The 25,527-nt window shown below is 39.7% G+C and overlaps 1 protein-coding gene across 3 annotated transcripts; it reads left to right on the top strand.

Moving 5' to 3' along the window:
• The first annotated feature begins 1,673 nt into the window (after window positions 1-1,673).
• ZFX (zinc finger protein X-linked) lies at window positions 1,674-24,061 on the top strand. 3 transcript variants are annotated; one of them, XM_048493520.1, is made up of 8 exons: window positions 1,674-2,815; window positions 6,353-6,441; window positions 7,198-7,764; window positions 15,416-15,565; window positions 16,263-16,406; window positions 16,490-16,624; window positions 17,955-18,095; window positions 20,415-24,061. In XM_048493520.1, exons 2-8 carry the CDS (start codon window positions 6,381-6,383, stop codon window positions 21,599-21,601), a joined length of 2,385 nt encoding a protein of 794 aa, XP_048349477.1. In that variant the 5' UTR covers window positions 1,674-2,815; window positions 6,353-6,380; the 3' UTR covers window positions 21,602-24,061. The 3 variants fall into 3 exon arrangements, with proteins under 3 accessions (XP_048349477.1, XP_048349476.1, XP_048349475.1); XM_048493519.1 differs by having other exon boundaries at window positions 1,674-2,919; XM_048493518.1 differs by having other exon boundaries at window positions 1,675-2,612.
• The last annotated feature ends 1,466 nt before the right edge of the window (window positions 24,062-25,527 follow it).

Raw genomic sequence — 25,527 nt, 5'->3', positions numbered from 1 at the left:
AGCAGCAACTTCATATGCTTCCCACTTGTAAACAGGTTGCAGCATAGGGGACTTCCATTCTATAGCCTGTCTAGAGAACAGAAAAAAAGCCTGAAAGAACGTAAGTTTTCTATTCCTTCTCTGAAAAAAACCAGAGGGAGAAAGAAGGTTGTATGTAGTTAAGTAACAGTTCCACAAAGTTTTAAGAACTGGGCAGCCCCATCTGGTGGGCGGGGGGGGGGCGGGGGAACCTATTTATGGAGCCAGTGCAGCCTTGCAATGGTTGGGGATGGTCATCTCACTAGCTCAAGGGGCAAATGCGCCAGTGGAGGCCCAGATTTGCCAACTGCTACACCTCAGCCCTGCCGCTGCAAAAGCTGGAAGTTCTGGCCGCAGTGGATCTCCAGAATGTGCTGGTGTCCAGAATGGATGTGTGTGTGTGTGGGGGGGGGGAGTGTTCCCAGGGGCAAAGCCAACATTAGTTAGTTCCCATTTGCAGCCTGTTACACCACAACCTGGCCTTACACCACCCTTTTGGATGGCATAGGTCCATTGATGCCAATGGAGAACTTTCTGGAGACTGGGCGGGGTTTTGCTGTTTTCTCCTTCCTTATACCTCCAGAAAGCCCTCTGGGGGCAGCGGAACAGCAGTGCCATCCCTGGCAGCCTCCACAGTCTGGACTAGGCTGAGAAAGTGGGCAAGAGACTAGAATGTGGGAAACCTGTGTTCAAATCACCACTCTATGTTAAGCTCACCAGGTGACATTGTGCCAGTCCCATCTATGTCACAGGGTTGTTGTGAGGCTAAAATGAGCAAGGAAGCAACATTTACGCAACCTTTTAACTCCTTGGAGAAAAAATGTAGAACATAAAAATCTAGAACATAGACAAAGTTAGCTATTAGGGGATTATTAAGTAACTTCTCTGAGATTCAATTCACATAACAGGTCAAGTTGGAGCAATGTAAGAACTGTAGAAATGCTAGCAAGAGGGCTGATAAATGTGGAATGTGCACTAGAAGACCACTGTAATAGGACTAATGAAAGATGCTAAGGGAGAGTAATATAGTTTCTATATTAATAGAAAAAAGGATCTGATGTATCAAGCTATAGAAAACCCCATGGGAGTACACTAGTATCAACAATCAAAGAAATGCACTTTGGCATTGTTAAGTTTCCAATGCTAGTTTGTACCAAAGAAGTGAATGAACGCTAAGCAACCCAATGTCATTTATGACTCACCATAGCCTTATCAACAAAGGAAGCCACAGCCTACAATTTGCAAGATGTGAGCAAGGCTGTTAATGATAAGACTTTTTGGAGGTCATTAATTCACAGGATCGCCATAAGTCAGAAGTGACTCAATGGCACATAGCCATTGGTTAGAAGACCAGTCTAGGGCCCCTGTAGTTTCAAGGTTTGGTTCTAGGGTCCCTGTAGTTTCAAGGATTCATATTAGTTTGATAATACTAATGTACATAGATCTGTGATTCTCCATATGATTTCTCTGTAGTCTGAAAACCATTACATTTCAAGCTATGCAACAGCTTCTTTTAAAATGTTAAGTCATTAAGTCACTCACAAACATACTGAGTTGCTGACAAGAAAATTAACGGTACAAATAATACATACTGGTCTTCTAACCAACAGAACAATACAAAGACCACGGTGGTATCTAAAATGCACAACAAATTATATTTGCTAGCTGATCTTGCCTTTACTACGTTTTAGAAAATAATCTTGCGGTGTCCACTCCAAAAAGGATCCACTCCAAAAATTAGATAATGCCGTGGTCGTCATGTCTTGTACCATAGCCAAAGATCCCTCTAACAAACGTGCCTTGCTTCCGAAATTAAAGCGCCTTATTTTAATTTATACAAGTCTGTACCGCTAATGCCCTTCATAAGAATAAACAATTGTTTTAGAACAAGGAAATATGCCGATCCGTCGGTTTGGGAGCAAGGGGAGGAAACTTTTTAATTAAAACATGCTCTTTAGAATCCATCGTTTATTGAATATTTTCACGGTCAAAACAATTAAGATCGATTTAATGCCTCCAATTTAAATAAAACAGTAGAAAGATTTAAGTTCCACTTCGGGGGTGGGGGTATACAATTGGGGAGGCGGGAGGTGCACCGAGCAGCGCCTGCAGGGAAGCCACCCCAAAATGCCGGGGATTTTCCAGGCCTAATCGACTCTCCGCTCACCGGCGCCGAGTTGAGCAAATCTGAGCCCGAAGCGGGATTTTACGGCCGAGCTGGAACGAAGGAGGCGGCGGCAGAAGCGGCAGCTGCAGCAGGAGGGGCTGGCAGGCACCCGCCGCCCTTCCTCTTCGTCCTCCCGTCTGCGGCCCGGTTCGCTCTCCGCCCGGAGGCCTTGAGGCCTGAGGAGCAGGCGGCTCCAGCAACTGCAGCGCCGGTGCCTTCCTTCCGCATTGCCCTGGTTCTCTCTCGGGCAAGTGACGTGACGTACTGACGGCGGCCCGGCCCGGAGAGCTTGGCCGCTTCCACTGAGCTCGGCGCTCGGCCCCTCCCTCCCCTCCGCTCCCGCCCGCCCCGCCGCAGCGACATTACCACCGAGCTCGGCCCAGCTACGCGGAGAGAGGCCGCCCAGAGCCCGTTGCCGCCCCGTCCGGTAAGCAGCGCGGGACAGGCCCGAGCTAGGCCTTCACCCCCACACAGAACCAGGCCTCGGCGCCCGCCGTGGTACAGGCCCTGAGAAGGCCGCAGCTAGGCCGCGCCAAGGCTGCGTCCTGCACCAGTGGGCCGTAAGACCGTGCAGGCAGGCCTGGGCGCTCGCTGCTCCACTTCAAGGACGGGGCGAGGTGGAGAGCTAATGTGAGGTGCACTGGCTGTAGGGGCTGAGGCAAGGGCGAGGGGGCGAGGGGACTAGGCCTGAGTCGGAACAAAAATGTCTGGGAGGAGGAGACAAGATGGCGGCGGTAAGAGAGGCTGGGGGAGGGTGCTGGCCGCCATCTTGAATTAATCGCATCTGGCCCCAGACAGTCCCCGCAGCGGGCAGGGCAGGGCAGGGCGGGGACGGCGCCAGCAGGGAAGGCTCGCCCCTCCCCTCCTCCCCTGGCCTGTGCCCAGTTGTCCTGCTCGGCTCCTCCTGGCTCGGGACACGACCGCCCTCCCGCCAGGGATTTTCTTCGTTTGCTGACATTGTGGCCTGAGCGGGGTCTGAGAGACACTTTCTGACCTTCTTGTTGTCATCATGCCTTGTGATCCTGAGCTGTTAATTATGGCTCGACCCCGTGGAGCACGAGCGATACAGAACCCAACCCAGATATCCATAACCACCGTGCCAGGTTGAATGTCGCATGTGCCAAACCTGCTCAAAATAATAGTGAAACATAAAGAGTACTTCAGGACGACTTTTCTGTCAGTGATACTGGGGGATAGGGCGGTGTGGGCCCATTACTTTCGTAAAGAAGGTTTTGGTGATTGTTTGACGTCCTGAAGGGGCATTGGCCTTTTTCTAGGACAGAGGTGGCACGTCATGAACTCGAGTTCAGAATTTCTTAGGATGAGTATAATTCACTTTCCCAGATTTGGCACACACAGTTCTGAAGGAAAAAGCACTTTCTCCGGGTAATTCATACTGGAGCCCTAGAAACTTTATTTGCAGTCAGTATGTCCTGAGGTATGCAGCCAGATGCAGTCACTATCCATTTGTATTTTTTACTGTAATGGAACAGGTTAATTATATTTGAAACCTTTTTCTGAAAACTAATTGTTCCTGTCTAAAGCAGCAACAAGTAAGCAGTAAAACTGAAAAGCCAGTGATTGGGCCTCTCACCTATCTGTCTCACGGGGCTTTTGTTCACATATGTTCCATCTTTGGCATAGTCTTTTTTGGTGGCCAAAAGCAGTCATTCCTTCCTCTTCTGCCAATGGAAAAGCTGAAAGCATTCAACCAAATTGTGGGGAACACAGTTATATAGATAATGCCCTCCACGTTTAAAAGGCAATGAAAAAGAAGGGCTGACATTCAAAACGTGTTTTGGTAATATGTACATTTCATAATTCTCTTGTTAAATATATATCACATTCATCCTGCTCACTCTCAGGCAGGGGGTCTAGTCCAGCAGTTCCATGAAATAAAATATTTTAGCATAAACATTCCTAAGGCCTCAAATACCCTAGTTTAATTCTGATTTTTATTTCTGCTTATAAGGTTATTGTAAATGCACAACATGATGGGAATGTACCCTGATCATTTTGGTAATAGGTTTAGCATTTTCTGACGTCAGTAACCATACCAGAACAAATCTAAAGTTTTTCACAGCATTTAACTTACCTGCAGCTTGCTTACATTGAAAGGCTAAATAGTCTGCAAGAGTGGTAACTTAAAGACTCAGCACATTTATTGTGTCTTTTATGGACTGCAGTTCCTCAAATGCTTGGTGTAATCAACAAGGACATGGATAGCAAAAGTTATAGTTTCACATGCCCTTCATTGTTGTTTGGCCATCAATACCAGTAGCATCATTTTGAAGCCAATACAGTTTCTGTTTGCCAATAAGTGTTGCCATTTTCCTTTAGTTCTTTTTCTGCCTCTGTAGTAAGTCTATTTATTCTTATGGCTCTTTGGCTGCTTAATTTTCTTTTATTTTTGCAGGTATCACTTTTTACTTGTCTCCTTTAAAAAAAAAATTCCCTCCTTTTTAATCTTTTTTTCCTGCCTGCCTAACCTGTTCAGCTAACAGCTTAGCTGAGGAAGCTTCTAAAGCCACAGAAAGCATGGAGATGATTTTTCTTATGCCACAAGGCAGGTACGCCCTGCTGATTCACATGGTTCTTGTGCTAGAGCTACAGTTCTGACCTTGGCTTGCAAATGGTGCCAATAGTTTTCTGATGGCAAAAGAACAATGCAGCTTACTGATCTGGCAGGGGTAAACAGGCAGTGTAGAGAAAGGATAGAAGGTCATTGAGTCTCCAGGCGTCCACCATTGGTTGGGAGGACTCCTCAGCTCTGTCCCCTCTCTCCTCACAAATCAGATGATGCAGACATTCCACCAGGAGATACAAGATGGCTGAATAGTTTTTTGTTGCAGGAACTATGGCCCAAAGGAGATCAGAGGACAAAATCATGTTCCACAGTCATTGTTTTCAATTCACATACTACACTTCTCAGTGATTTTCAGTAGTCATCTTTGTTAGCACCTTGTTGAGTCTCTACTCAAGCAGTCGTTGTCGCCTCCTTGCAGCCAACAAAGGTGATATGAAACCAAAGTGGTATGCCCAGGGTAGCTCCCTCCTGTCAGTCCACATTTAGGATCAGAGCTGTTAATGTCCGACCTCAATGGTTAGGACAAGACCTCAGACAGAGTGTGTGGTAAGCTCTTGGATGAAGAACTCTTTTCCCCCAAGACAGTCAGAATACAAGGCTTTTTGTCCCCAAGCAGCTTCCTCGTCATGCTATGGTTGAAACATACAGTATTAAATGAGGAAACTCCCTAAGAAGAATTAGATAAAAGATATCTTGACATTTTCTTTGACCCCTTTGTTCAGTCTTTGTTTTCTTGAGTACATATCTCTTTATTGAAGACATGTTTCAAAACAGCAAAAAAAACCTTAAGAGTACCATATAGTATCATGATACCTCTGAAACATATGTTATGTTTAATGCTTAACCATAGCTGAGATATTAAATTTTGTAATCTTTAAAAGAAACATATTTTGGCATATTTCACTTTTGGTATATATCCCTAAGGTGGTTTAAAATGCCAAACTGGAAAGTTGTGTTTGTTGTTGAGCCCTTGCAGTAGGCCAGTGGCGTAGCACCAAGGGGGCTGGGTGGGGCGCAACACCCTTGCAGGTGGGGGAGGTGTTCCGGGGGTGCAGGACGAATGTGCCTCCCGGGTGCAGTTCCCCCTCACTCTGCCTCTTCAGTAGGCTATAACAAACTGATAAAAAGCACTTATTGTTAACAAGTAGCTGCAAGCTTGTGATACCCTAAAGAGGGAAAGCAAGCTGCAGTGGGGCAGAAGTCTGCTGCCTTGGCACAGCTTTTATTCTTCTTTCTGTCTGTAACAAGGGGATTTGAATGCATTGCTTGCCCCTCACCTCTTGAGTTGACAGAAGGGGAGAAATTTGGGGTTTGTTTGTTTTTAAACCTGAAATGTTTTAACTATTATAGTAAACTGCCTTGAATCACCAAGTATCATAGGAAATAACTGTTTAAATAAATAAACTACTTCGCAGCTGAGCGGAAAAATGTAAGCCCCGGGGAGTTATGTTGTTCCTCACCAATATATTTTTTCTCTCTCAAAGATGTTGAACCTTGATAAACCACTGAATTAAATATAGGTGTTACATTTGAATACACAATGCTATTGGTTGATAGCTACCTTTGTTTTAATTTTACAGACTTTGTGACTGATGAAAGTTAAAGGCCATGGATGAAGATGGGCTTGAACTACAGCCACATGATCCGCATGCATTTTTTGACCCAACAGGTATGTCAGGAAATATCACATAATATAATAATTGACAAAATAACTATACTGTACGGCAGCAAGCTAGATTGCTATTATTTGAAATAATTTTAATTCAAAAAGATTAATACAGCCTGTTTTACAATTTACATTTTGTCATGAGAAAAAAATATCTTTAGATTTTAAATTGCTGCCATCCCCCATAAAGCATTGTATAGCGTCCTCCCCCCCTCCCCGCCTAATTTATGTAGCAGTTTAACATATTTCTGTTGTAAAGCAATACACAGTTATAGATATCAAGCCTCCATCCATGGTATTTGTGCTTCTGCAGATAGTTGTTTGAAAGCTAATTACAAAATGTTAGGGAAAACAAAGATAGTGATTATAAATCCAGCCACTCTCAATTTCTCTTAAGATAGCTTTTTTTAGGTTACCAGTTCCTTTTCCCTCACTCCCATCTTTCATTTGCCAATTCTAGGACCTCTAAATCCTCCCTGACTTTTCTCCCTGCACAAAATAATTGGCTATGGATGAATAGTAATTGCAACATGAGCTAGCAAGATGGAAGTAAAGCTTATAACCATTATGAGTGTATCACCTGAAATCCAAAAACTTGCATTGGTTGGACAGGAGAAAAGAGCTGTAGTTTTCAGGTTTTAATGTGCAGTGTGCTAAATTTGTATAGCTATTTTAATAGTCATAAATAAATATCAAGGATTTTTATGAAATATAGGGATATGCTGGTATAGTAATTTTAGTTATTTTCATGTATTTCAGGAGCTGATGGAACACATTTGAATGGAGATGAAATTGTAGTAGAAATACAGGAGACGGTATATGTGTCAGATGTGGAGGATTCTGACATAACTGTTCATAATTTTGTCCCTGATGATCCAGATTCTGTAGTTATCCAAGATGTCGTTGAGGACGTTGTTATAGAAGATGTACACTGCCCAGATATCATGGAAGATACTGATGTATCTCAAACTGTCATTATACCAGAACCAGTGCTGGGCACTGATGTCACCGAAGAAGTGTCTTTAGCACACTGCACTGTTCCTGATGAAGTTTTATCTTCTGAGATCTCAGCAACAGCACTGTCAGTACCAGAGCATGTACTCACAAATGAGTCAATGCACATACCTGAAATTGGACATATGGAACATGTAGTGCATGATCATCATAATGTTGTAGAAGCTGAAATTGTTGCAGATTCTCTGGAAGAGGATGTAGTTTCAGAAGTATTGGTAGCAGACTGCGCCTCTGAAGCTGTAATTGATGCCAGTGGAATACCTGTGGGACATGATGACAAGGGTAACTGTGAAGACTATCTAATGATTTCCTGTAAGTCTCTGGGTAAAGTATTTTCAGAATGCCAGTTTTATTTACAAATGACTTAATTCGAAATTCTTTCAGTTACTGTTTTACAGCCTGATCCTAGCATGTTTGCTTGGAAATAAGTTGCTTTGCGCTCACTATGATATGTTCCCAATAAAGTATGTATATTGGATTAGAGCTGCCCAGCCTGTTCCTGTGCATACTTATTGGGAGGTAAGTTGCACTATGTTCAATGGGACTCACTTCTCATTTAATTTGCTTAGAATTTCATCCTGAAATTGTTGGGTTTTGTGTGTGTTAAGTGTGACCATGTCACTTCTGACTCATGGCAACCTTATGAATTAATGTTCTCCAAAACACCCTATCATTAACAGCCTTGCTCAGGTCTTGCACACTGAAGAACATGGTTTCTTCTATAAAGTCTAACCATCTCATGTTGGGTCTTCCTCTTTTCTTGCTGCCTTGAATTTTTTCTAGCATTATTGTTTTTTCCAGTTACAATTGTCTTTTCATAATGCCACCAAAGTAGGATGGCCTCAGTTTAGTCATTTTTGCTTCTAGGGAGAGTTTAGCCTTGATTTGATCCAGAATCCACTGATTTGTCTTTTTGGTGTTTGTAGTGTCCGTAAAACTCCTCCGACACCACATTTCAAAGGAATCTACTTTTACTTTGTCAGCTCTTTTCATTGTTCAACTTTCACACCCATACTATGGAAATACAGTGGCATGAATTAAACCCAGTTACACATTCTTATGCTTTAGCAAATTTTAAGCTCTTTCATGGCTGCCTTTCCCAATTTCATGCCTATTCTGCACAAGGTTTCTGTTGTGCGGCAAGAACGAATGTCCGTCGCAGCAAGAGATCTTGTATGGATGTATTTTCCTGAGCTCCACTTTCAATTTCTATTCTTCCTGTGCTCAGCAACACCACTTTAAATGTGACTTTAATTTTCTTCACCTCCAGAATGGGGGAGATTTGCCAGTGAGCACAGCTTTGCCTCGAACATCTTCTCTTCATCCACCACCAGCCCCCCCCCTCCCATGTACTTCTCTCCCCTTTTCAAATTTGTTATTATTTCAATTTTGGTTATATATTTGTTTATATTGATGCATCAATACAAGCAGAGAATTACTGCAAAATCTCCGTCTTATATAGCGTTTGAAAATTTCTAAATGACAGATTAGGCATTTTCCTTGAACTCTTACTTCCAGAGCGGTTGCAGTTAACAACAGCTGTGTATGTGTGTGTAGGGGAGATGTTTGTAGGATAAACTATGATGGGCTAATCATTTAATAACAAACCTCTCATCCCTCAGCAACAGCAGGAAGTATATAGTGTGTGAGTGGGGCAGGGGGAGAGATATCAGTTTTAGGACATGGTCCCCTTCTTCAGTAGTGTGTGGTCCAGGGAATTGCTTTGCCTTTTTCTTTTCTCAGGGGGTTATTTTTGGAAAGAGGCTACAATATCAATATCGTTGTAATCACAGGTATATTGATATAACTGCCATTTCAAGGGCTTTAACAAAGCCCTTTATCTTGCAACTTCCTGGTGGGACAAGATCTGTGCCTTTAAGAGGGAGTTGATGGGTAGAGTTAAGAAAACTAGGAAAAGCAGAGGCCCATTTCGACTTCAGCAGCATGCAAGCTGTGGAGCAGGCAGTGAATGCCTCCTCGTATGTAAACAGAGAAATGCAGTAAGATTACACTACAGCCCCACTGTATAGCCCCAAGGTATTTCATCCATAATGGGCCAATATCTCCTTCTGATTTCTTGGTTGCAGCCTCCATTTTGGTTGATGATGGAGCCAACAAATAGAAAATCTTGACAAGTTCAGTTTCCTTTTGTCACCCTTAAAGTTGGGTAACACCCACACACCCACCCACCCACCCACCCCCACCCCCCGTAGCCATTCCTTTTGTCGGCTTAACGTTCATCTTTAGTTCTATTTTGGCACTTTCTACTTTAACTTTCACCTGTAGTTGTTTCAAGTCTTCACCGTTTTCTGCCAGTAATGTGGTATCATTAGCATATTTCAAATTGTTTATGTTCTTCCCTTCAACTTTCATTCCACCTGCTTCTAAATCTAATCCAGCTTTCTTTTTTCTGCATATAGATTGAAGAGATAGGGAGATAAAATACATCCTTGTTTGACACTTTGCCAACTAGAAACCATTCTGTTTCACCATATTCTGTCTTAACAGTAGCCTCCTGTCCAGACTACCAGTTGCGCATCCAAAAATCAGAATCTGTGCTACATCGATTTCCTTTAAAATCAGCCATAGCTCTTCATAATCCACACAGTCAAAAGTTTTGTTGTAATCTGACATTTCCTTTTATGTTCCAGTAACCAATGTAAATTGGCAATATGATCTCTAGTGCTTCTTCCTTTTTTGAATCCAGCTTGAACCTCTGTAAGTTCTTGTTCCATATAGGGTATCAGTGTACAGTTTTGAGCAACACTTTGCAGTCTTTGACATCTCCTTTTTTGGGAACTGGAATATAAATTGACTATTTCCAGTCTGTGGGTCGTTTTGTTTTCCATATTTGTTGACATATTCTTGTTAAGATTTCAATGGTCTACATTTCTGTGGTTTGAAATAGTTTCCCTGATATCCCAACTGCTCCTGATGATTTGTTTCTCCCAATTGCTCCCAATGCAGCTTTAGCTTCACGTTCTAAAATGGTAGGTTGTTCTTCAAAATTTCCTTGCTGGAAGGAATAATTCATCCTTTCATCTCATCTGTACAGTTCTTTAGTGTATTGTTACCACTGTTTCTTTATTTTGTCCTGTTCAGTTAATGTATTTCCATAATGAGCTTTTAGCATGCCTATCCATGATTTAAATTACCTTTAATTTCTTGGATCTTCTGGAACAGGTCTCTTGTTCTTCCTTTTTAGTTTATCTTTTCTGTTTCCTTACACTGGTTATTATAATAGTTCTCTTTGTCCCTATGTGTGAGTAGCTGGAATGCTTTATTAGACTTGTGATTCTGCTTCAGTCAATTTTTGCTTCTTGTCCATCTTTAGCAATTTTAAGTGTTTCCTCAATCATCCATTGAGGCTTTTCATTTCTTTTGTCTACAGGAATAGCCTTTGCACATTCTTCCTTGAGAATATCTGGTTTCACCCCTTAGTTCTTCTAGTTCATATTCACTTGAACTTAGTAATGAAAATCTGTTCTTTACATTGTCTTTAAACTCTTTGGCACTATTAATGCATTGGTGCTTTTCTTCAACTTTGTTCTCATTTTCAGTATTAACAGTTCACATCTGTACCACAATTACCTCCTGGTCTTGTTTTAGCTGAGACAATAGATCTTCTCCATCTTCTTCCAATTGTGTAATCTGTTTGATTTCTGTATTAGCCTTCTGGCTGTGTCTATGTATATAATCATTTATTTGGTTGCCTGAAAAATGTGTTCGCAATGAACAAATTGTTATCTTCACAGAATTATGTGTATCACTCTCCTGCTTCATTGATGCTCCTAGCCCAAATCTGACAGCAATTTATGATTCTTCTTTGTTTCCTACTTTTGAGTTCCAGTCACCCAGGATTACCAATCTCTTGTGTTAAGGTGTATGGTCAATTTCTTCCTGGATACTTTCATAAAAGCTTTCAATTTCATATTAGCATCTGTAGTTGGGGCATGAACCTGAATCATACTAATGTTTATAGCCTTTCTCCGAAGTCTGATATTGTTTAGTCAGACTTTGCATCATAGCCCTTGACTGCCTATACTACAACTTGCCTCACAATTAAAGCACCTCTGTTTCTTTTGTTTTCGTCATTCCCTGAGTAAAATACTTTTTAACTTTCTGACTTAAAATGTTCTAATCCATTCCACTTTAGTTCACTCACTCCCACAATTGAAATGTTTAAACATTCCATGTTTCATTTTACTTTTTCAAAGTTACCTTGATTTATGCTTCTGACATTCAGTGTTCATGTTATCTGCATCAAACAGCTTACCTTTTGCATCCATTCATGTCAACAGCTGAATGTCCTTTTGGCTTTAGTCCAGTTGCATCATTAAGAATACCACTAATCGTCGTTGTCTTCAGCTGTTTCCTAGTAGCTGATCGAGTGTCGTTTGACCTGGGGGTTCCATCTTCTAGTACTCTCTTTTACCATTTTAGATTTTCTTATCATACAGTTTCAAGGTAAGAGATGATCAGAAGTGGTTTACCATTGCTTTCCTCTGTGCAGTACTAACCAGGGTAAACTGAAGTGGTACTGCCTACCCAACATCTTCTGCCAGTATTACCTTCCGCAACTGCTGCTGCCCAGCCTTCAAGGATTCCTCCATCCCCATCACTATTGAAACTCTGTTCTCTTCTGCTGATGTGGCTGGTGATTCCTGGAGAGGGTAGATGCATTTTAGTTTGGTGTGTCTGCTTTTTTCTTACTATTTCTCCTTGAACGACTCTGTTAGGATTTAGGCCTCTTGGTAGAGTCAAGACCCCTTATGATATTACTCTCATCTTCACTGACACACCTAGACTTCCTCACAATGTTAAAGTCTGTGTCCAAAAGCAGTTTTAGTAATCTTAAATGACCGTTTGAAATAATTTTTAGCACAGCAGCAGTTGGATGGTGGGAGGATGCCAAGGTGGTAGCCTTCACAGTGCTGAGCAAAGCCAGCGTATTACGATGGCTGATGATGGAGGTTTCAATTTCTCAAGGAAGTGAAAACATCCGGCAGCAGGACTAACAGTGGATTTCAGGAAGCAAGAGGAGGAGGGTTGGGTGAGTAAGTGGAGCAGGAAAAGGACATCTATTTTCTGAGGGCAGAAGGACATAGAAACAAGTATTGGTTATATTTGTGTTGTGCCTAATGCTTTGTGCGTTGGTATTGAAAAATTAAGTTTGAAAAATACATTCCTAAAGTGATCAATAGCACTAACAAAGAACATGTGGAATGATGTAGTCTTATTTCTCATTTCAGTATCCCAAATCTATGACTGAATGTGCGATCACAAAAGGAACTATGTTGTGGGGTTTGGTAATAGCAGTACATTGTTGTGAGCTGACTGTCATATCACTGCACCATCATGTTTTGGCACTAATATGCTGGCAAAAGTCAGTGTTGCCAGATATGTCATAGCAGCAGCAGTCACAGCTCCCTGTAAAAAGTTAAGAATGGAATCGTGGAGGTATAAAAAGTATAAGAATGGAATCATGGGGAACTCTTATGAATGAAGAATTAATGCACCAACAACAAGGCATTTTAAAGCCCAGTGTGGTATAGTGGTTCAGATCAGGTGGACTCTAATCTGGAGAACTGGGTTTGATTCCCTATTCCTTCACATGAGCGTCAGACTCTAATCTGGTGAAGCAGATTTGCTTCTGCACTCCTACATTCCTTCTGGGTGATCTTGGGCTAGTCACAGTTTGTACAGAACTCTCAGCCCCACCTACCTCACAAGGTGTCTGTTTTGGGGAGAGGAGGGGAAAGCAGTTTGTAAGCCCCTTTGATTCTCTCTACAGGGGAGAAAGGGACGGGATATAAATCCAAACTCTAGATCCACATGAGCTAGCTGGGTCAGTTCAACACTATATACTTAGTATTTAGAGGTAATACTTCATAATGAGCTTGTAGTTGACTGGTAGCATAGGACAGATACATCTTTGGTTTCATTAAGAGAAGAATTTTCTACGCTGCCAAAGCTGTCTATACAGTAAAGTGTGATGCTAGTCAATTATTTTCTATTACTATTAGTAATATGTAGATTTTTCCATATCTGAATTGTTGTATAGTAGTATGTTTCTTAATTCTTACTTCAATCTACATTTTCTTGCTTTACAACAAAATGCATATCCATACTCTGTTTAATTTGATGTGACAGCACACACTAGAGTTTATATACTGTGAATCGTTCCGTTTTACTTCATGCTTTCATTTAAAGTTCCCAAACTAGTTCTACAAGATTTTAATCCAAGAGGTTAGTGCTTCATTTGGGGTTGTTTAATAAAGGGTAAAACAAAATTTCTCCTTTTAAATAGTTCATTGTTTGACTGACCTTTTTATTTATTTATTCTGACATTTCTACCCTGCATTCCCCATAGGGCTCGGGGTGGCGAGTATTTAAATGTTGGTTTATTCAAATATATGCCAGACTATGGGATGCATTGACACTAGGGCGGTGGATTTTTTAATAGCATAAGTACAGTCTAGTATTGCTAAAACAGGGGCATGGGGTGTGGAATGGAGACTAATGAGGCAAGTGGAGAGCTTGCCTAATATAGAGTGCTACTCAACTGTTGTGGCAGCCTCAGAGGTGTGTGCCACTGCAGATACAGCTCGAGCAGGTTGGGCTACCTGTTCTTTGCAATTTTTTTTGATCTATTATATAAGGCAACTGAGATGGTTTGACACGATTTTTTTGTAACAGATCTTTCTTCACTGTTAATAAGGACACTATTTTCATTTAGATTCTTATAGATTAACTGCTTTATAATTTGCTACTATTTTGCCATACACTGAAGATATCTTTATCCAGTCTTCAGTACACTTGATTCTGCTTTACCTTTACATGGATACAGAGTTCTTTTTTCTGCTGCAATCTCTGCCCACTTGCAGAACTAATTCGCATGTATGGGACAGATCTAGGGGGACAAAACTGTTATAATTAGTAGATCACCTTTGTTAGATTGGGGCAATTGACTTTACGTTCATTCTCCAGTTTTACAGGGTAATTTGTACTAAGATGACTAGTTGTGCCAGCTGCCCCATCATCCAGAAGATGTTTGTTTGGTCATAGATTTTGACTTTCCTTTGTAGAGAGCAACAATATTCATATTAAGGCATCAGAGAAATCATATCTAGATTTTTTTTTCAGCTGAAGGGAGATTTCTCAGTGCATCTGGAGCGCTCAACACACACAGCATATGGATCACATGCAGCCCAGCAGACCTGTTTTGTGTGCTTGGCCTATCTAAGAGTTGTTCTTCTGCTCCTTTAGTTGGTTCAACACCTGCAAAGTCTCTTGCCATATTCCAGCTGGAAACTGGCAGGGGTCTTCTTGGGTGAGGGAGTCCCAGCCAGGAGTCTGTATTTTTATCTTTTTTCTCCCCAAACCCATTGAAAGCTCTCTTTTGTGCTTACAAATGCAAGAAATTACCCCACTGGATCCTAGGGGCTTCCAAACATAGGTCTCTGGCATGAACAAAGAAATTGAGAGTGGTGGGAGAATACCACCTTTTAGCCGTATGAATTTCTGAGATCCACTGTGCTGAACCCCCCCTCCCCCAAGTTAAATGGACCATTATGGAGCCACTTGCTATCAAAAGGTGGCCCACTTAATTCCAAGGAAGGTACCTTATGACCTACCTGTTTGAGTTTTGCGCATCTTTGTGGAGCACAAGAGATAAGCATCTTGTTGTCTAACCCAGTGTAAAATTACTTCAGACCATTGATTTTAGTGCAAATGGAGAGGTTAAGAACAGGCTAGAGATTATACCTGACTTTTCCATACCCATCTGTTTTGCATGTGAATTCTTACTAATTGTTAGGATAGTTTCTAGTATGAAGCTTCTTCCACGGTTAGATTTACTTAATTTTATTGTAATGTTTAATATTTCCAAAATTAAAATGTTAACCTTCAATTTTAATGCAGTCTGTTAATGGTGAGTTGATTGTGTGTGTTTTTTCTGTAGTGGATGATGCTGTCAAGACCGAAAATGACAATTCTGGTGATATAACTATAAAAGCTGAATCCGAAAGTGATCCTTGTAAAATGGATGGTATTTGTCCAGAAGTCATCAAAGTCTATATTTTCAAAGCTGATCCTGGGGAAGATGATTTGGGTAAGGGAGTTATATTCTTAGATAAATTAAAGTCTTAATCTTGGGAATGGCAAAAGGAAGTCCTTGGGCAGTTTGGCTCTCCAGGTTCTTCAGTTGTTGGCTATCTTTGCCTGTAGAATCTGTTGGTAGGATTATATTCAGCAAGGTCCCCAACATGATGTCTGCCAACACCTTTCCAGATTGCCTGCCAAATGTTTTTGGAAAGTATGTGGGGCCAGGTGAGGCTTTTGTCCAGCAATTCCTTTGATTGCCAGTGGTAGATTTGCCTGTTCAAATATTGCTTTGGCAGCAGGTGCACAAGGATCTTCATTATGTTAATGAAGGTAAGCTGTGGCAGTCATTTTGTGGCTGGCTCCACCTCCTGTGGCAGCCATTTTGTTGTTACCACAGGATTCCAAAGGTGCCTGCAGGCTCAAAAACTTTGGGAACCCCTGGTTTAGAAAGTGGATGTTAAGATGCTGACCTGCTATCCTTCACATTCTTCTCAAAGTAGCTGTCCAAGAAAGCAAATTATTGCCCTTTTGCCTCATTTAGTTTGCCTCAATTTTTCAGCTATCCTGTAGAGAACAAAGTATGGATTCAAAGTGTTAGTGTAGATTTGTGTATTGTTTGTTATAGCTAAAATCTACATTATAGCTAAAGTCTACATCTACACACTCAGATAAGATACTTTGCCTGACTTTTTTTTTAAACTTAGGTGGCACAGTCGACATTGTGGAAAGTGAATCAGAAAATGACCATGGGGAGACATTAATTAATCAAAATAGCAGTGTTCGTATTCCAAGGGAGAAAATGGTTTATATGACAGTAAATGATTCTCAGCATGAAGATGAAGATTTAAGTAAGTATGTGGCTTTTATTTTGAGATAAGAGGTTTGTTTACAGAAAGATAATATTTGAATTACATATAGTTTCTTCTCACAGATGTTGCAGAAATTGCGGATGAAGTCTATATGGAAGTCATTGTAGGAGAGGAGGATGCTGCTGCTGCTCACGAGCAGCAAATTGACGACAGTGAAATTAAAAGCTTTATGCCAATTGCTTGGGCAGCAGCCTATGGTAGGTCATCAATCCAGATCTACACTGAGATGCCTGTTGGTAGTAACATTATTTATACAGAATCAGTAACTATTGAAACAAAAAAATTTTTCTTTTCTTGGGTGCTGTTTAAGAAAATGCTGGTAATTGCTTCCATCTGAAAATTGCAACTTGAGGATAGTTGGCACCTGATAATATATTTTAGGAGAAACTAATGGCGTATTTTCTTGGGCGGAGTGTGCTCAATATTTTCTGTTGCAATTCATATGCAAAAATATGTAGAAGTCATGTGCAGTCTGTTTAGAAGAAATTATGTCAACAGTCATATTTTTTGCAGTTTAAAATTAAATAAAGAGAAAATTATGATGGTAAACTATAGGTAATCTGGGGTGCAGTTGTAAAAAGAGAAAACATGGGGCCTGCTTCTCAAAGACATCTCTGGGAACCTCCTTAACACTATTGCTGGAAGGCTGTTCCTATGTTTTCTTGTAAAGGCAAATGAATGATGCCAAGAAACAGAACCAGGAATTATGCTGTTGTAATTTTTTTAGCACTAAAGCATTATATTCTATTGAGAAGTTTAAGCAACAACAATAAACTGAAGCATCATTATTCCTGCAATTTTGACATTTTACTACTCAGAATTTCTGTCTCAGATGTGTTTCTTGCATACGGTCAGTTCATATCAAGTTTAGTTTCTCCCTTTTCTTAGGGTGATAGAGACTCACATAATCAGCCCTAGCCACTTCACTGCCAGCCTTATACACACTTCCCAGTGTTGTCTGATCACACCAGAGCACATGGCTTCCATGCCACTGGGAATCATGCATGACTCTTCCAGACCTGCATGTTGATAGTGTGGGTCTTTGACACCTACCAGTTATCCTCTTTCCCAGGGGTGTGGCAGCTGCCAGGGAAGACTTGGTTATCAGCCCTGGTATTCACACACTCAGCAGTGCCATTGGATATTGAATCGCACCATACAGAAGTGGCTTCTCTGCTGCAGTATGTGTATGAAGGGATATTAATCCCAGTGTGTGCAAAAAAACCCACCAGTTTCATGATTGGACTGTTGACATATCACATGTGCTATGTTTCACTGCACTACTCAGTAGTTTATAGTAGCATGATGAAATCCATGGGCCTTGGATACTTGTAACAAACAGCTTGCTACCTGAAGCCACTTCCATAAGCTTGGATTTCAGGTGGTTACTTCTTGGTTACTTGTCATCTCAGGCCTCATCTGTGCCAAGTTGAGTATTAAAAGGCATTTGCACTTTCCATGCTAATTATCTTCTTTTTTAAGATGTAATAAAGTTTTGAATATTCTACTTTTTAAAATGTTTATTAGGTAATAACACTGATGCAGTTGAAAACCGGAATGGTACAGCCAGTGCCCTCTTGCACATAGATGAATCTCCTGGTCTTGGGAGATTAGCAAAACAAAAACCAAAGAAAAGGCGGAGGCTAGAATCTAGGCAATACCAAACAGGTAAATGCCCATTAAACCAGCTGTGTGATCATTACTTGTCAAGACAGAAAGATTGGAAATGCTTTTTCTGTAGATTTGAAAAAATAGAGGTGTAATTATGTTGATACAGTAATATAGTTGTTTTGCTGTATTTAACTTGTATTGCTGTCACAAATTCTGCTTTCTACTTTGTTTTGAAATCCAAACTGAAAAGATCCTGGCTTTAAAAGTAAGCTTTGACAGAAAACACAAACTTTTTTAAATAGTAGGAGTGGAAGATAAGGAATCAGTTTTGCATATGTGGATATTCTTGGTGCTGACCTGATTAGTTTAGTATACCGTTATACAGCGTTCCACAATATTCTTTTTGTCAATTTTTTTCCTATTTAATGCTGATTGTTTAAACAAAAGTTTGTAATTTTAGAAGTACTATTAATTATTTGGATATATTGAATTGTCATCTAATAAATTACTGAAAATCCTCAGAAAGCAATTTAGTTCTTGTTGAAGCCGTCATGATTCCCATGGCTTTCTGTACAGAAATGCATAAGTAATTGAATACACAATTGTATACACAACACCAAAGCTGCAGTAGAATAGAGCATGTAGGTGATGGAAAAGGTTAGTGAAAATCTTACTGAAGCATCCTGCAAAACCATACTCACACGCCCTGTACTCGGTTTTTCAGTGATAGGACATTTCCACCATATCAATAATATAATAACGTTACAAAGCAATATCCCCTCCCCCAGTAAGAAAAGTAATGTAGATGCTCAGCCAGGAATAATTGCGTACACCTAAGCACTTTTTTCTAACACATTTTATGGTACCCCCTCAAATGTTTATAAATGACTCGATTAATTCATTCTGATTTTTTCTTTTTTGCTTGAAAAATTGTTCTTTTTTTTGTAAGGATCAGATTGACAGATGACAAGTTATAATAGGAATGTGAATTTAGGCCCCAGGAACAAGGGTTTGGAGATTTGAAAAGTGTGGAAACGACTGCAGCTCAACACACACTCACACTAACACGTACTGTTCTAGTCAGTTCTTGTACCACCATCCCCAGTATAAACCAATGTTATCAGTAACATTGTAGTGCCATTTTGAAAGCAAAAGAAAAACAAGAGTGAGGGGGGCATCTAAAGAAACATCTTTCTTTCACAGCTACTGACTGTGACTGCACATAGTGAGAGAAGATGTATGTTGCCTTTTATTCCCAGCACAGGCTTGTTATAGGTGTGACTGTTACCAGAGAAATGAGTACACTCCTCTCCAGGCAGTGTACAATGCACATAATGCTTACTTGGAAGGAAGGAGTTGCTGGTATGGCACTGCCTTTTGATGTCATACTGTGTTTCTCTGAAAATAAGACAGTGTCTTATATTAATTTTTGCTCCCAAAGATGCGCTATGTCTTATTTTCAGGGGATGTCTTATTTTTCTGCTCCACAGCCACATGCTCTGGTGTTCTGTTCGACGGGCATGCTTCCAAACAAAAACTTTGCTACGTCTTACTTTCAGGGGATGTTTTATATTTAGCACTTCAGCAAAACCTCTACTACGTCTTATTCTCAAGGGATGTCTTATTTTCGGAGAAACAGGGTAGCTCCTATGGTTCAAATATTTAATCAGACTTTTTATTTGATATATAGTTTATGCGTTTTCTGGCTTGCTTCCTATACCTATTGTTGCAAGTTAACATAATTCCTTTCTTAAGGTCTCTGCTGCTTGGAACTACAAGAGCAGCTAATATTACTTTAGATTATGTTTCATTTTTATTTTGTTATATTTCTAATAGCTTGCTCACTTGATTGAGAGTTTCATGAAGCAGAGGAGTACATTATTCTGCAACAAGCATCTTTCATTTTAAAATTAAAAATAGTACAGATTCCTGAACTGGTGGCCATGTTGTGTAATTTGGAATAGATCTTTGGGAACTGTTACCTCAGATATATCAAAATGAATAATTCCTTTAAAAGATTGCCGTTACAAGACACCCTTTGAGAGATTGTGATGCGACTGTTACTGTTGTCATGGTGCTTCATTCTACATTTAATTTTATCTAGTTCACTTTCCGTTTTCTTGAAGTGCTACACTACTGAATGAATTTGTTTTGATTTTATGTATCATTACAGTGAATGTAACATAACTGATATAGCATTGGAAGGGCACAAATGTTAAGGGTATTTAATTTCTACTGATTTCAGGATCTTAATTTTCTCATTGAAAGGAATGGGAATTTGATGTGCATAATTTGGAATTATGTTCACAGATTAGTAGACAACCACTGAATTTCTTGAGTGCCCTGCTCATGATTCTGTTTGCTTTTATTCTTCAGCGATAATAATTGGGCCTGATGGTCATCCTTTGACAGTCTACCCCTGTATGATTTGTGGGAAGAAGTTTAAATCTAGGGGCTTCTTGAAAAGGCATATGAAGAATCACCCTGAGCACCTTCTTGCCAAGAAAAAATACCGATGCACTGACTGTGATTACACTACAAATAAAAAGTTAAGTTTGCATAACCATCTGGAGAGCCACAAGCTTACCAACAAAACTGAGAAGTTAATTGAATGTGATGAATGCGGGAAAAATTTCTCACATGCAGGAGCTTTGTTTACTCACAAGATAATGCACAGGGACAAGGCAGCAAATAAAATGTACAAGTGCAAATTTTGTGAATATGAGACAGCAGAGCAGGGATTACTGAATCGTCACCTTCTGGCTGTACACAGCAAGAACTTTCCTCATATTTGTGTGGAATGTGGAAAAGGATTTCGGCATCCATCTGAGCTCAAGAAACACATGCGAATCCACACTGGTGAAAAACCCTACCAGTGCCAGTACTGCGAGTACAGGTCTGCTGACTCTTCCAACCTGAAAACTCATGTAAAGACTAGGCACAGTAAGGAAATGCCTTTCAAATGTGACATTTGTCTTCAGATATTTTCAGATACCAAAGAACTGCAACAGCACATCATTATGCATCAAGAAAGCAAAACGCATCAATGTCTGCACTGTGACCACAAAAGCTCAAACTCAAGTGACTTAAAACGACACATAATTTCTGTTCACACAAAGGAATACCCCCACAAGTGTGACATGTGTGACAAAGGTTTTCATAGGCCATCAGAACTGAAAAAACACGTTGCGGTGCACAAAGGCAAAAAATTGCACCAGTGCAGACATTGTGACTTTAAGATTGCAGATCCGTTTGTTCTAAGCCGCCATATTCTCTCGGTTCACACAAAAGATCTTCCGTTCAGGTGTAAGAGATGTAAGAAGGGGTTCAAGCTACAAATAGAACTCAAAAAACACATGAAAACACACAGTGGTAGAAAAGTTTATCAGTGTGAGTACTGTGAGTATAGCACTACAGATGCCTCAGGTTTCAAACGGCATGTTATTTCCATTCATACAAAAGACTACCCCCATCGTTGTGAGTTCTGTAAGAAAGGTTTCCGAAGACCTTCAGAGAAGAACCAACACATTCTAAGGCACCATAAAGATGTTGGCTTGCCATAAGGACTGCCAGATGTTATAAATTTGGGTTTGGTGTGTGTAAAATGTTGCTTTCTAGACTGTCATATTTTAAAGAGGATCATACAAACACAATACTGTGCATTTGATTTTAGTGCTGTATACAGATAGGATTACTGCTTCTAGTTGACTTTTATACATTTTGTTCATTAGTGTGTTATGAATTCTCTTCTGTTTGTTTATTAAATGAGGAAGGATGGCAACAATAAAGTTGCACTGAATAAAGTAAACCCTGTCTCATAATTTTTCAACCACATTAGTTTTCTGAAATATTTACCTTACTGACATGGTTCATAGTTAGTGACAATACTAATTCAGTTTTGTCATCAGTTAAAAAGATTTTTAATTTGTTCTTATATGCATAAAATATTTGGGAAAAATTAAGGTCAAAAGACAGCATTGTATCATAGGACCCACTTTACTATCTCAATTAAAGAGCATTTAATATGTTAATATTTATTCGAGTAGTTATGCAACATAACACTACCATCATTATTAGTTATTTTACACAGTATTTAATATTTCCACACTGATTAAGAAATTGATTGCTGGGAGCATTCTCTTTGAATAGGTATGAATTTTAAAGGAAAACTTGAGGCACTTCTCCCTAAGTATTAATCATATGCTTCTCTGCCTTTGGTTCTGTATTAGAAATGTATTTTCATTTTGAAACTTATTACTGATGCATTGTTGATAGACATTTTTTTCAATTGTTGACAGGACAGATTGCTCAATTGTCTGTTATCCAAATTAAATGCATTTTTGCAAGTTTCTGTGAAACATTTTGAAATATTTGGTAAATTGCTTTTTAAACTATCCACTAGCAGCCTTGGACAATTTTTAATTATATGCTATTTAGAAGAAGAACATCAGATGGGCAAGTAAAGAATAGCAGCAGATGTGTTTTTATGAAGGCTTTGTTTTTCTGTAGCTTTTCTTATGTTACTGCTATTACTTCTTTAGGAACACAGAATGTTTCTTAACTGAGTAATTTGTGAGAAGTGAGCAGTTCTTCAAACCTATAATTTATCAAGCATTTACCCAGTTCATCTTGCTATCCGTTACATACTTTCTGAAAGAATGTTTCAGTTACCACTTGAGCTGCTGCCTGAAAGCTGTTGAAGCAAAACTGTAGCAGTCTGTTTTATGGCATGCAAGTGTTCCATTAAAGTACAAAGTTCAAAAGTTTGACTTCCAAAGCACATTTTAATGGATTTCATTTTTCATGTGGTGTCTTGTATATTTGCATTTTTCATCTCTGCTTTGGAGCACTGGTCAAATATAATGAAAATAAGAAGCAAGGGCCAAAGGGTAGTTTTCACATCATCATTTCCTCACTTTTCATCTGTCATTAGAAACATGGTTCCCCCAATAAATCAGCTGTCATGCCCTATGTTACAAGTCCAGGTGATACAGACTGCATTCCTTCCAATATGCCAGTATTCCCTATCTGGTTAATCAGAAAAAATTGAGTCGTTCAGACAGCCTGACATATGTAAGACATCAGTGTCTAAATTTGTACAAAATGAAAGCTTTCTCTGCTATGCCATCTTTATATGTAACAGTTTTTAGCATGTATAGTGCATGCTCATGAAACTCTTCGAAAAGTTGATAGAATCATGCTTATGACACTTGATCCAGGAGTAGCAGTGTGCATTAGGCCATGGAGCATCACTTGATATATAATACATAAAGCAGCACCTGTAGAGTTGTATAGATCTCTCCAACTGTTTGGTACTGTGGAGAATGTGTGGCTGGACTGAGGCCTTAAAAGCTTGTTCCTTCAAACACTTGCAGTCACTGATACAAGAGTTCTTGAGATCCAGCTGTTAGCTATGTGCCTCTTGTTTTCAATGAAATTTTGCCCAAATTTCAAAATGTAATAAATTAATTTAAAGTCTATTTTAAGTGTCCTGAAATTCCCCGATTCTTGCTCAAAAGTATTACCTATTTTGAAAAAATGGTTTTCTTGAATAATCATAATTAAAAACACAAAAACTTGACTCTTTTCTTCCGGTATCTCCTGCAATCATAAACATTGTTTAAACATTGTTTTGGAGCATAATTTTTGGAACATAACAAATTAAGAGTTAAGTCCAGTGGATTTTGTACAATATGTCTGTATAAAGATCAAATGAAAAGTGTAGTTATTGTTAATGTACTGACCTTTGTTACAGGCTATTTTTAATTAGCCTATGCGATAAAATTGATGTTTCAGTTCCATGTTTTAAATGGTACTTTTTTTTAAAAAAAAAGGACATAATATAAATAATTGTTCTGTTAAAATGTCTATTAAATACTATGTCCCACCCTCTGTACACTTTGTAAAAATGAGAAAGAAAATAAATTCCATAGACTCATAGAGTTTTCATATATAGGGTTGTGTGACATTGTAATGTGTACTTGATAATGTGAAAAATAAATATCAGATTATTTTCCTGTTAATGAATATTTATTTGATTTCAACTATTTTACATATTTTTGTTAAAGTCAAATTTTTAAGCAATACTTAATTTATTGGTATAATAGCAACTTATTTTCCTGGAATAAACAGAGATGACAGACAGAAAGTGAAATATTCTATGAAGAATTATGTACTGTATAAAGATGTGGATACCAACCCTTCAAACAAATCCTGATAGGATTCCACCAGTTCCTTGTCTCCCGGACTAATGAGTTGTACTGTATGGTATTGAGAAGTTTACTTGTCAAAGAACGTGCTGTGGAGTATAAAATACAGCCTGGAACTTTTAGATTTCAAAAGCAACCTACCACGTTGTTGCCAATATAAAGGTAACCCAGTGAAATTTCAAAAGTCAGAAGTGTGACAGACTTTGTCTGTGTGACAGATCTTTGTCAAGTACAAAGCAGCACTTCATTTGAATTTATGCTTCACCTCTTGCAACAAAATATAGGATCAGATTAGTTCCTATATAGAGCTCATGTTCTTAAGGCCTGTTAGAATGAGAAAGCCTTAACTAAAATACTAATTTTATGGGTCTCTGGTAGAGTTTCAGAGAGAAGGTAGTGTTGCTGACACAGCTCTGTTTAGCATCAAAACTTCCAAGATGAAAGGGATTTGACAAAGCATCTCTCTATCCTAAAAGTAGGCCTGAAATCAGACAAGTATCCTGATAGTTTCATCTAGGAGTTACTGTAGTTGCTTTTCTTTACCATGACCTTTGCCAAAGAGTCCACTAGCTAGTAGGTGTTTGAGTCCCAAGGAATCCAAAAAGAGCTCATTTAAAGAGCAAGCACTACCACTTCCCTAACAGGCATTGAACCGGATAGCTCAATCCAGCATTCTGTCTGTATTCAGATTTGCTAACTTATATAGCATCTTTCCCTTTCTATGACTAGGAAAATAGGGTCATGGTACAGAGTCCTTTTTCAGTGCAAAGTCCATGCTATTTTTCCAATGAAATTCTAAAAACGCTCCCCAGGGAGTAAGCCCCACCGAATAGACCTGCTGAAGATTGCACTCTCTGCTGATGCCTCAGTTCAATCCATTCCTAGATGGGTTGTTTCTGCAGTCCATCAATGTTATCAACTTGCAGGGAGGGCTCGTCCATTTGTCATCAGGGCTCATTCGACAAGGGCCCAGGGAGCCTCTGTAGCATTCCATTGTTGTGTCTCCCTTTCATAGCCCCTCCTGCTGCAGCTTACAGCTGGTCTGATGAAGAGTTAACTGAACCTGTAGAGAGATGCCAGCTGAATCAGCAGAGCCTCAACCAGCACAGGCTTCTGGTTCAGAGCTAATTAGCAGGGCTAAGGAAGATTCTAGCAACTCTGGGTCTCCAGATGTAAGTCTGCACTGTAGATAGAAATTGAGCCTGGCCTTAAAAGAGAGGCGCTGCTCAGCAAGATTGCAGGCTAAACATTACCCAGAGTTTTTGCAGGAGCAGTCCCAG

This window comes from Sphaerodactylus townsendi, linkage group LG04 (assembly GCF_021028975.2).
Source record: "Sphaerodactylus townsendi isolate TG3544 linkage group LG04, MPM_Stown_v2.3, whole genome shotgun sequence".
NCBI classification, from domain to species: domain Eukaryota; kingdom Metazoa; phylum Chordata; class Lepidosauria; order Squamata; family Sphaerodactylidae; genus Sphaerodactylus; species Sphaerodactylus townsendi.
This window is presented reverse-complemented; position numbering and strand designations above follow the sequence as displayed.